Raw genomic sequence first — 12944 nt, forward strand, 5'->3', positions numbered from 1 at the left:
AGGTACTAATATGAACTCTTCATGTAAAAAAAAAAAAAATACTTAAGTATAACTTAAAAAGTTACCACCACCACCACCACCACCACCACCAGCATTTGTGTCATAATTTACCCTTGAAATTGAACTGGCATTATCTTTCACCAAGATTTATTTGATGGTTAAATAGTTTGAATGACGTCTTGACTGATTACCTTGACAAAGATACGCGACGGTAGAAAACGGCGCAGCAGCTGACTGGAGATGTTTGGAAAGCGCAGCAGGTTGATGTTGAGCTGAGGGAGGACTTGATATCCCGCCATCAGAGGATAGAAATTATACAACATCTCCTGTTCAGCACCCGGCAAAATCCTCATTCGCACCTGCACACAGACACAAAACGAGAACCAGGCCTTCTGACTGACTGTGCTAGAAGCTGAAACAAGATGCTGGAAAAAAACTATATTTCGATATTTGATGTTTCTGTAATATATGTGAGCCTGGAACACAAGACCGGTCCAAAAAAAGAAAAGGGTCATTTTTTTGAAATTGAGATTTATCCATGACCTAAAAGCTTAATGAATAGTTTTCCATTCATGTATGATTGATGAATAGTTGGTTAGGAAAGGAGAGTATTTGATTGAGATATAACAATTTGAAAATCTATAATCTGAGATATCAAAAAATCTAAATATGGAGAAAATGCACCTTTAAAGGGTCACGAAACCCCCCTCTTTCAGTTCAAGTCTACCTCAGAATATTTTCACAAAATGCTTTATGATGGCCGTGGAGCGCTGTGAGCAGGGGAAGGAGTGGGCATGGCTGGTAGAGCAGGGGAAAAAAAGATGAGCGAACAACTGTTGTTAGTTGGCTCACAAAATGAGACACAAACCGTGAGGACCCCATGATTTTATAGATTATAAATGCAAATAAATAAACAGTAATTTAATGCCCTGCTATATTTGTTATTCGTAATTTCATAAACTCATAACCACAATTTGTTCTATCATTATAAAGATAATTATGTTTATATAAACACTATAAATGAGGAATGCATGCCGTGCGCAGACGTGGTCTCACCCATTTATTAGGTATCACAGCTTGGCAGGTTTGCCTTGTCTTTGGAATGCACATGCTCTCATGAATAATTAAGAGCAAGCTCTTCTCATAGGATAATGAGAAACTGACGTGTCATCTCTCCACTAGCAGATTCGCGATGCCCTACCAATTTTGATTTATTTTCTTATCTTATTTAAATTTATTATTAAAAATTCAATTATTATGGATGCTCAATACACACTCCAAGATTTCTTGAACCTTTAAAGTTGTCCAACTTGTTAAAATGTTCATAGCTATGCAAATAATAATCCAAAATTTGTTTTGATAAATTTACAGTAGGAAATTTAAAATATTAAAAAAAGTTTATGGCATAAATAAACAATTTTGACTCAAAAGGCATATATGTGACTGAAGTCAAAATAATTCACCCTCCTGTGATTTTTTTTTTCTTTTTTAAATACTGCCTAAATGATGTTTAACAGAGCAAGGAAATGTTCACAGTATGTCTGATAATATTTTTTTCTTCTGGAGAAAGTCTTATTTGTTTTACTTCTGCTAGAATAAAAGCAGTTTTTAATTTTTAAAACCATTTAAAGGTTAATATTGTTAGCCCCTTTAAGCTATATATTTTTTGTCTTTTTTGTATTTTTGTTTTTTTTAGTCTACAGAACAAACCATCGTTATACAATGACTAAATACCCTAATTAACCTAGTGAAGCCTTTAAATGTCACTTTAAGCTGAATACCAGTATCTTGACAAATATCTAGTAAAATATTACGTACTATCATCATGACAAAGAAATTAGTCACATACATTAGCCCTTTTCACACAGTGATACCGGTAAATATCCGGAAAATTTCCGGAGCGACTTTACCGGTAAATTCAAAAAAGCGCTGTTCACACAGACGAGGACTATACAGAATTTTTCCGGAAAAGAGCATTCACACATCCATCGCAAAATGCCGTTAAATTCTAACTTCATTAACTAGAAATGACCTCTAAACGCTGTGTGTTTGTAAACATTTGACTACATCACAAACTCTGTGGATGGATCAGTATTGAGTACAACTCCAATGAAAACATATAGAGAAACACTTTCGCATGTCGAGATGTTCATGATATGTGTGTGTGCTGGCGATATGGGCGCTCACGGGCACACGCAAAGCTTGAAGGTAAACAAACAACGGATTATCATAAACATTTTATTGATAATTATTTACACAGTTAGCATTAAGAAGGAACATATAAACATTATCTGACTAACATCTAGCAGCTAAATGTGTCTGGAAAAATATTCAAAGGCTTTTATTCTCATAAACCGCACGCACGTGAATGCTTCTGACTGTTCTGATTGGCTAAAGCAGACGTCTCACGTCAGCACGATCTAGACGTGCACGCGCTCTTTCCAGCAATCTTCCTTCTGCGTTCACACAGCGCAGCATTCCGGCAAATTACCGGTAATGTTACAACTCCTCTTTCCAGAAAATAGCCGGAATGAATTTACCGGTGTTTTCAAAAAGGGCCTGTTCACACATACAACCTTTCCGTAAAATTGCCGGTAATTTTCCGGAAAGGTCTGTATGTGTGAAAGGGGCTATTGAGAACATTTATTGCGTTTAGTTCATTTTATAAATGCTCATTTATTTCATTATCTGTGTCATTCATCAGATGGACTGTATGTGAAGAAAGCACTGATCTTGAATACAGACCTGTTTGAGTCCACTAAACATAAAAGCATCACTGGGCTCCACACTGATCTCCACATCCTGAACCAGGCCAGTCCGATTCTCTAGATGGTACCGAACTGGTAAAGACTCACGCACACGACCAAACGACGGCACTTCTACAACAACCAAGAACATGACAGAATGAGCAAAAATAAATAATAGTATCAATCTCAGACAATTCAATCTGAATTAGTATTTCTCAACCATGTTCCTGGAGGACCGGCATTGCATTTTTTTCCGATGTCTCGTTTGTCTGGAACACCCATTACAGCTCTTTCAGTCTCTGCTAATGAGCTGATGATCTGAATCAGGTGTGTTTGGTTAAGGAGACATGGGCTGTTTCTCAATTTCAAGAACGCAGAGAACGGACTTGCGTTCTTCTGAAGAGTGGTCTTTTCTAGGTGTCCTTGAAAGAACGAACTCGGGAGACCACGAGAACAGAGAACGCATCCTGTTAGGAATGATATGTTGCGTTCTTCCTGGTCACATGACCTTTATGCGTTTTTTAATGGAATATTATTTAAACGTTTTAGCATTCATACAACAATTTATTATATATTAAATTTATAATATAAATTATATATATATATATATATATATATATATATATATATATATATATATATATATATATATATATATAAATTTATAATTTAAAATATATACTATGCATTAAATATTATAAATAAACGTTGCACAATATAAATAAAACTGATTTTAAACACCCTTAATGTGTTTATTTTTTTATTTAGATGTTCATGGTGATGTTTATATTCACCGTTTCATTTAAGGAAACTCCTGAGGTAAATAAGTTACATCTCTAAACTTTAATAATAAATCTAAAAAAAAATCCCACCTCCAGTCGCAATGACTTCTGGGACTTCTAGAGCAAGATCGGCGCTTAAGTCTGCATCGGTGTGTCCTCGATATCAATAACACATCGGGAAGCTTCACGCGTCCTCTGTTCTTGCGGTCTTGAGTATTGGAACTGAACTTTGGCAGCTGATGATAAAGTTACACGAGAACACGAGACCGCTGAAGAACCCATATTGAGAAACAGCCGTGGAAAATGTGCAGAGCAGGTGGTCCTCCAAGAACGTGGTTGAGAAACACCGATCTTAAATGACCGATTTTAATGTCAAGACTGACCTGCATGGACATATAGTGGAATATTCTCCACCATCACATGTGGCAGAGTAATGACGGTTCTCACCACTGACGTCTCAGTAAATGTAGACTTTCTGGATAGAAAACAAACAAGCAAAAAAACCATGGAGGAAATTAAAATCGGTATGTTTGAGAAGTTAAAGTTAAGGGATAGTTCACCCAAAAATTAAAGCGTACTCAATTCTTACTCTTTTATGTGATTATGAGTTTGAGAATGCAAAGGAAGAGATTTTGAAGAATGCTGACAACCTGTAATCATTTTTACTTCCATAGTAGGAAAAACAAATACTATGGAAGTCAATGGTTACAGGTTTTCAGCGTTCTTGAAAGTATCTTTGTGTTCGTCAAAAGAAACGATCTCAAAGCGGTTTGTAACAAATGAAGGGTGAATAAATGATAGAATTTTGAGTTTTGGGTAAACCATCACTTTAATTCCCTCAAAAATGATGATCTGGAACCTGCTCTTCTGAAGTAATCTGTTGAACAGTTTCAAATTCTTCAGAAATTAATTCATACTCAGAACAGAAATATTTCAATCAAATCGATGAGACTTGCATGTTTTCCTCTACTAAAAGCCACATACACCCAAAATGCAGACCTGACTGATATTATCCGAAGAGACAAGGTCTCTTCAGATGAACAGACATAAATTAACAGACATAAATTTATGTGATGAACAGACATAAATTAAGACACAGATCAGCTAAAAAAAAAATAAAAAATAGTGCATGGTATTTAAATTTGCTCAAGAAAGCTCAATTGTGCTTGCTTAACTTGCAAGAACTGATAATAGTTCTTTCCCAAACATCAAGGAGTTACGGTTGAGTTTTTGTTTAGGTTCACTCATTTGATGTATCCTAAATCGCCCCCTATACCCTCATCCACTATTCCCTACATTAGCTGATTATTATTGTCCACAAGTGATGCTGTTTTGTTTGTGCTTTACCATTTAATAAATTAGATTTTAGGCAGATTAGATTTTCAACTTCTTCTGTGAAAGTTATTTAACCAGGGTATACACTACTTGACAAAAGTCTTGTTTCCTACCCAAGTTTTAGGAACAACAAATAATAGCTTGACTTCTAGTTGATCATTTGGTATCAGAAGTGGCTTATATGAGAGGCGAAGGCCTCTAGATTACGCTTATTTTACCAAAATAAAATATGATCATGCCTTGATTTTTAATTGTTTCATTAGGACAGTAATGTCTGACTTTGCTCAGACAAAAGTCTTGTCACTTAACAGAAATAATGTACAGTACGGAATATAAAGTCATAGTGCAGTGGAAAACTAATTAATTTCCGCTTGTTAAGTGGTGACGTGTTGGTGACACTGTTTTCGGGTCCAAGCCGCCACTCATTTGAGTTCAGAAGTCATTCGTTTATGATCACTTTTTATTCATATCACACATTAAAGTTAATTTTATATAAAGTCATAGTGTACACAACAATCTCTGGTGCTGCATATCTTGCTCATAACAATCTTGCTGCATAACAAATACCAAAATTTTAACAATTCATAAAAAATGAATCACTTTCTGGCCATTGGATATTAGGCATGGATATATTGCGATCGTGTTTTTCGAAAGTATTAAATCGCTTTATAAACGTTTATTATTACCATTTCATGAGTCTCCCCATTCAGTTGAATAGAGCACTTGGACCTGGAAGCCACTTTGAGTGACGTCACACTTAACAAGCGGATTGTGTATGACTCCCATGAGCTTGGAGCACCGCATCCATACATCTCTGCAATGACTCAAATAACTTATTAAAAAAGTCATCTGGAACAGCAAAGAAAGCGTTCTTGCAGGACTCCCAGAGTTCATCAAGATTCTTTGTATTTATCTTCAATGCTTCCTTCATCTTACCCAAGACATGCTCAATAATATTCATGTCTGGTGACTGGACTGGCCAATCCTGAAGCACCTTCATCATCTTTGTTTTCAGGAACTTTGAAATATGAGCGCTATGCTGCTGAAGAATTTGCCCTCTCCTGTGGTGTATAATGTAATGGGCAGCACAAATATCTTAATACCACATGCTATTTATGTTGCCATCCACTCTGCAGATCTCTTATATGCCCCTTATTGAATTATTCTTTTTTTGATGAGTCCATTTTGTCTGTTTTTAATAGCTTAGTTCATATAGATTGATTTTGAAAGGTCAATTTTGAACTTTGAACTGAGGGACGCAAATATCTTAATCATAAAACATCTTCATTTATATAAAGAAAGTCTTATTGGTTTGGGCATGAGAGTAAGTGATGATAACATTTTTAAAACTGCGCCCTTAAAAAAAAATAATAATAAATTTGCTTTCTTAGGTCATGATTTGTTATGTAATGTACCTATTAGCTAAATGAGAATATATAAAGATAATTGTCACCTCTTCCAGGAAATGATGTAGTGTCCTGAGGCGACAGTGCTGGTGCCGTTCTGAACAGGAGGACATTTGAGCAGGAAACACTCACTGGCACATTCACTGGTCTGCAGCGTGACTGGACACACAACACAAATAAAGCACATCAGTGAGCATATTTACAGTAGTGTACAAGAGCTCCTCAAATACCATCTACAGGATTAATTAACCCAACTACTGGCAAAGTTCACCCAAAATGGAAAGTTGTGTCATTAAATACACTGACCCTTACCTTGTTACGAACCTGTTTGATTTATAAGATATTTTAAAAATAAGATATTTTGAAAAATGCGGAAAACTGGTAATCAACGAGTTCGATAGTTCAATTAAATTCACCTTTATTTCTATAGCGCTTTTATAATGTAGATTGTGATAAAGCAGCTTCACATAGAAGATTATAGTAAATTAAAACTGTCAGTCCAGTTTTCAGAGTTTAGGTTTAGTTCAGTTTAGCTCAGTTTAGTGTGGTTTAATATTCACTGCTGAGAGTCAAACACTGAAGAGCAAATCCATCGATTTTGAAATCCCACATTTTGTGTTTAACAGAAAAAAAAAATGTATAAACAGGGATTTTTTGCAGGTTTCACCAGGTTACATTTAAGACTTTAAGACATTTTAAGACCATTATGAATGAAATTTTAGACTTAAACAGGACTAAAAGCAAAGTGTTTTTTTTTTTTTTTCTCAAAAATCCCAGTTGGAAAAGATTTTCACTTGCCCTATCAAAAAATGATTATAATTTAATACATCTAATGATACAATAAAAAAAAGTTAATAATAAAAAATATAGGCCAGGTCAGTATTCTCAGCAGTAAATAAATGGAGAACTTTTAAACGAATGTTATTTTAAGGAAAGTAAATTAGTGCCATTTTTAAATAAAAAGTTCAAAGTGTTTTTGAGATTAGGATTGTTGGTGATTGTATGGGTGTCAACGGCCAGATTGGGTAGCCATACATCAACAACGGAAAATTAACCCTGTATAAAGGTCTATAACCACATGAGAAAACATTGTTCATAAATGTTAATTTTTGGATGAACTGTCCCTCTAACACATACAGCTTAAGTCAGAATTACTGGCCCTCCTGAATTACAATTTTTTCCCCAGTTTCTCTTCAATGAAAATGAAAAATGAAACACATTTATAAACATTAAAGCTTTAATAACTAATTTCTAACAATTGATTTCTTTTATATTTGCCATGATGATGGCAAATAATATTTTACAAGATATTTTTTTAAGATTCTAGTATTCAGCTTAGTGACATTTAAAGGCTTAACTAGGTTAATTAGGCGAGTTAGGGTAATTAGGCAAATCGTTTTATAACGATGGTTTGTTCTGTAGACAACAGAAAAAAATATTGCTTAATAGGGCTAATAATTTTGACCTTAAAGTGGTTTAAAAAAATGTAAAAACTGCTTTTATTCTAGCCAAAATAAAACAAAAAAGACTTTCTCCAGAAGAAAAAATATTATTGGAAATACTGTGAAAAATTCCTTGATCTCTTAAAGATCTTTTTGAGCCAATTTTAAAAAGAAAAGTTACAGGATGGCGAATAATTTTGACTTCAACTGTATATTTATTACAATTTAACCATTAGGAATCAAGCTCTCCCACCTCCTTCCACCTGACTCTGAGGCTGATCAATGGCGGTCATACTGGAGGCCAGCTGAACTTCACTTTCCACCAGCTCGATTGGCCACGGAGATGCACTCAAAATGTCCATCATCAGCAAGAATGGGATATCCACATACACGCGCTCCAAATGCTCAAACTGACACACACACACACACACACACACACACACACACACACACACACACACACACACACACACACACACACACACACACACACACACACTCTTAAAAGGTAAACAACTTATAAAAAAACATGCCATAATGTAAATAAGTTTTCATTTAATAAGAACATGTCTAAAGTCAATTTTGATAAAAATGTCAGATGGAACCTGATAATTCTAAGGTGACGATTCGTATTCAGGTGCCCTTTTGCCCTTTCTCTTTGGCAGTAGTGCTGCTAGATAGTGTGGTGCAGCATAGCCTTTTTCAGCTCATATTTTTGCTTTTTTTCTCTATCATATAAGTTTTCGATCTATCATTTTTAGCACCTAACATTTCGGTTCATAACTACTATAGAATCATGACATGATACACATTTTTCAAATCAAGTCAATCAAATCAAGTCAGTCAAATCAATCTCAAGCACTTGAAATTGACATATTTCAGATGCTATTTTTTGTAATATTTTACAGTATCGTATCGTATAGCTTCGTATCATATAGTATCATTTTGTATTGTATGATATAGTATAGAATTCAATTAAACATTTTGATGGCATGTTTTACCCAAGCCTAAGGGCGTACTCACACTATCCAAACCCAGGCCCGTTTGGCGGATCATTTGAGAAGCGCGAGTGCTCTGTATCGGGCTCAGGCACGGTTCACTTGGCCGGCCCTGGCCCGGTTGGAAGAGGTGTGCCAGAGCGCGGTTCACTTGGGCTTTGGTGTTGTACACTGTGTGTGAGTGTAAAACGTGCCTGAGCCCGAAACTGAAAGTGATACGTGACTTTTAAGGGATTGTTTGATATGGATTAATTAATCATTCTTACAGATCAATGAACGCCAACTGTCGTAGTTTATTAAAGACGCAAACCCCTCACTGCACGACAGCTGCACCTTCAGCAAACCTCCTAAAACCTGCAGCACAAAGACTTAATGATTGTTTATGAGTGTCAAAAGTGGCAGATCTGTTCAGCGAAATATTTGACTGGGTGTCACTGCATATCAAACGACTAAACCGATATAACTAAAGAAATCTCCACTGTGCTGAGCAAGAGCGCTTACTAAATATTCGCGCCCAGGCCCGAATGTAACGTGAGTGCGGGCCGCCGGGGGAGACGGGAGGAGGGACAAGCGTGCTTTGGCCCGGTTCAAGGCAACTGTACATAGTGTGACTACGCCCTAAGACTGGCAGATCATGCTACAGCCTTATGCACAGACTCCAGACTTTGCTCTAAAAGCAAAAAGATCCGACACTTCTTATCTGAACATGCAGCTCAACTCCTTGTTCAAGCTCTTGTTCTCTCCAGACTGGATTACTGCAACTCTCTACTAGCGGGGCTTCCAGCTAACTCTATCAAGCCTCTTCAGCTGCTCCAGAACGCAGCAGCACGAGTGGTCTTTAATGAACCGAAAAGAGCACATGTCACTCCACTGCTCATCCGTTTGCACTGGCTGCCAGTTGCTGCTCGCTTCAAATTCAAAGCTCTGATGTTTGCCTACAAAGCAACTTCTGGCTTTGCTCCTTCTTATCTGCTCTCACTTCTGCAGATCTATGTGCCCTCCAATAACTTGCATTCTGTGAATGAACGTCGCCTCATGGTTCCATCCCAAAGAGGGAAGAAATCACTTTCCCAAACGCTCGCGTTCAATCTGCCCAGTTGGTGGAATGAACTCCCTAACTGCATCAGAATGGCAGAGTCACTCGCTGTTTTCAAGAAACGACTAGTCTCCACTTCACTTCCTTATCTGCTATTGCCTCTCTGGATATACCACTAACTGTACTAAAAAAAAAAAAAAAAAAAAAAAAAATCTAAAAAAAATTACTAATGCTTTCCTTCTTAGACTTTACAGACCTGAAACTTGCCTATAGCACTTATTCATTGTTGCTCTTATAGTTGTGTAAATTGCTTCCTTGTCCTCATTTGTAAGACGCTTTAGATAAAAGCGTCTGCTAAATGACTAAATGTAAATGTAAAAAATATTTATTTTTATTATTTTAAGCAGTTAATTATTATTACCTATTTAGTAACAAACAATTATGAAAGCAACACCATAACAATTTCAAGCCCTTTGGCCAATATTCAAGCACTTTTCAAAGCCTCAAAACACAAAATTTAAGCATTTTCTGGGATTTCTAACACCCATAAGAACCTTGATCATGACACCCACCCCTAACTTTTGAAGTCTGTCAGCAGTTCCTATGGGGTATATGCCAAGCTAGTGTGTTTCCCATGCTGATAAACTTCCGGTGACCTGTTATTGTGAGTTTTTTTTCCATTTTATAAGGTTCCTTTTACAGCATCGATGTTGTAATGTAATTCAAATACATTAAGTTAAATAGACTTTGGCAGTCATTTAGTTCCTCAAGAGTAAAACGAGACAAAAAGCAGTGTGCTCGCACTCGCCCATCAGAATCGGCAGGCTAGCGCAGAAGCTCCATTAAATATACTGAGGTAAAATAAATACTCATATTATAAAGACATGGCGGGGAAAAATGTAATTTAATGCAGTGCTTCTTGTACAATCTGAGACCCACTTTATATCGGATATCACTCAGCCAGTGGAGATCGCTGATTTTTAAAGAAAACAGACCATTCAGACTGTTCACCGGAAACGATTAACCCAGGTTGCTGGCAAATTAAAAGTCCTATTAGCATGCTTCGGCATATACCCTATCTACCTCTGTATGTAGTATTGAAAAATACAGATAAACAGTTTTGTTTTTCACAGAAGAGAGACAATAATTTGGGCTTGAAACATGTAAACGACTACGGATTTTCATTACCGAAATCTCCCAAGTGAAACCTCTTACCTTACTGGACACAAACTTCATAGCCACTTCAAAGGGAACAACCGTTTCTACTGTAACAGTTTCATCCTGCAGGTGAAAAACACACAACAACTCTGAATGATACTGACCACCAGAGTAAATATTATTCAAAAATGAAGTTTTATGTGTGATTTGGAACAAAAACTTTTCCTAGGGATCCTAAGCAAGCAATTACATGATGATGACAAGATGTTAGAATTTGACGTACTTTGTGACACTTGCAAGTGATGTCCTTGCCCTCGACCGTGGCACTCACTGAATAGGCTACATGAAACAGGAATATTCTGGATCCAGTGCTCACACAGCGGATATACAGAGGCTTCACAATCTGCCACACAAGATAACAAAACGTATGCAACAGTGCACTAGAGCCAAGACCATTGGATGAATATTTTCATCATTGCAAAAGAAGCGGTACCTTCTGACCAGGTTGCAGATCTCCGAGGGGAATGTCAGGAAGCAGGGCAGGATGAGAATCGTCACACACCTCGGAGCCGTTTAGTGTGATTTGAGTGGATTGTGTGAGATTGGCATCCTGACCTAAAACGATAGAGGAATACAATAAACACAAATAGGAATGCAAAAAAATTTCTAACGCTTGTTTTAGATTTGTTTTCTTTTGTTTTCAATTGCTTCCGATTGAAAACAAGCAAAGCATTGATTAAATGTAAATTGCATAACATTTTACTTGATAGATAGGATAAGTGTCAAACGAATAAATAATAGTATGCAAAAATCTAGCATTTAACAAATACAAGTAACTAATACAGTGAGATGCAGTGGCGCAGTAGGTAGTGCTGACAGCAAGTAGGTCGCTGGTTCGAGCCTCGGCTGGGTCAGTTGGCGTTTCTGTGTGGAGTTTGCATGTTCTCCCTGGATTCGCGTGGGTTTCCTCTGGGTGCTCCGGTTTCCCCCACAGTCCAAAGACATGCGGTACAGGTGAATTGGGTGGGCTAAACTGTCCGTAGCGTATGAGTATGAATGAGTGTGTGTGGATGTTTCCCAGAGATGGGTTGCAGCTGGAAGGGTATCAGCTGCATAAAAACGTGCTGGATAAGTAGGCAGTTCAATCCGCTGTGGCGACCTCGGATTAATAAAGGGACTAAGCCGAAAAAAAAATTTATGAATAAAGTAACTAATATATAGGAACTAGTATTTGTAGTACATTAATTGTAATATACCATGACTGGGTCACTACTGGAATACATGCCAGTGAAAACAAAGTAGCAAATATCTCAATGACAAATCCTCATATAAATTTGGAATTTGGGTAACACTTTACAATAACTACACACTATAAACCATTTATTAAGCATTAGCAAATAGTGAATTCATTATCTGTTAAGCATTAACTCTACATTAATAAACGTTAGTAAGAAGTTTATAACTGCAGCTACAAATGCTGTATTCTTGATTTATTAGCACCTATATAATGTGCTTAATAATTGTATTTTCATACTTAGTTAATGATTTATTTTTCAATACTAAATTAAGTATCCCATTATTTACAAACCATTTGTATTTAAGAGTAGTTGAGGATCTAGGATCATTCAGAATGAGTTAGTAAATGATTGATAAACTATTGAAATCAACATTTATATATCTCTATATAACTAAAACAATAAGTAATTTTCCCCCAGATAGTACCTGGTTTGAGGCCTGCAGTGAGTTTGATGTCTTTACCCACAGTGTCCTCTTCTGATTTGATGGTAACAGTCATACAGAACATCTCATTGGTAAGTGCTGGAGGCTCATGGGTCAGCTGTACAGAAATTTTGGGCACTCTAGAGATGATCCTACAGGGAATACAGAAAGGAAAACTTAGCTGTTTATTCCTTATTAATTTGAACTCGGCACATTTTGAATGAAACTTAAATGTCTAGTCACTAACCAATGACTTGACAACAACCATTTGAGAGTTAAAAATGTTTTAAGACCTATGATTTAAATCATTAATTTCTGAAG

General features: G+C 36.4%; 1 protein-coding gene across 3 annotated transcripts in view; it reads right to left on the reverse strand.

The window, feature by feature from the left end:
- The window catches only part of trappc11 (trafficking protein particle complex subunit 11), a 54127-nt gene that overhangs the window by 3692 nt on the left and 37491 nt on the right, over positions 1–12944 (reverse strand). For all 3 annotated transcript variants that reach the window (XM_005157122.5, XM_073921189.1, NM_199626.2), the window contains 9 exon segments: positions 12627–12775; positions 11398–11519; positions 11188–11307; positions 10962–11027; positions 7966–8122; positions 6318–6429; positions 3913–4004; positions 2746–2879; positions 192–359 (listed from right to left, as the gene is read on the reverse strand). In XM_005157122.5, coding sequence (XP_005157179.1) covers positions 192–359; positions 2746–2879; positions 3913–4004; positions 6318–6429; positions 7966–8122; positions 10962–11027; positions 11188–11307; positions 11398–11519; positions 12627–12775 — 1120 coding nt within the window.

Source organism: Danio rerio, chromosome 14 (genome assembly GCF_049306965.1).
Source record: "Danio rerio strain Tuebingen ecotype United States chromosome 14, GRCz12tu, whole genome shotgun sequence".
In the NCBI taxonomy this organism is placed as follows: domain Eukaryota; kingdom Metazoa; phylum Chordata; class Actinopteri; order Cypriniformes; family Danionidae; genus Danio; species Danio rerio.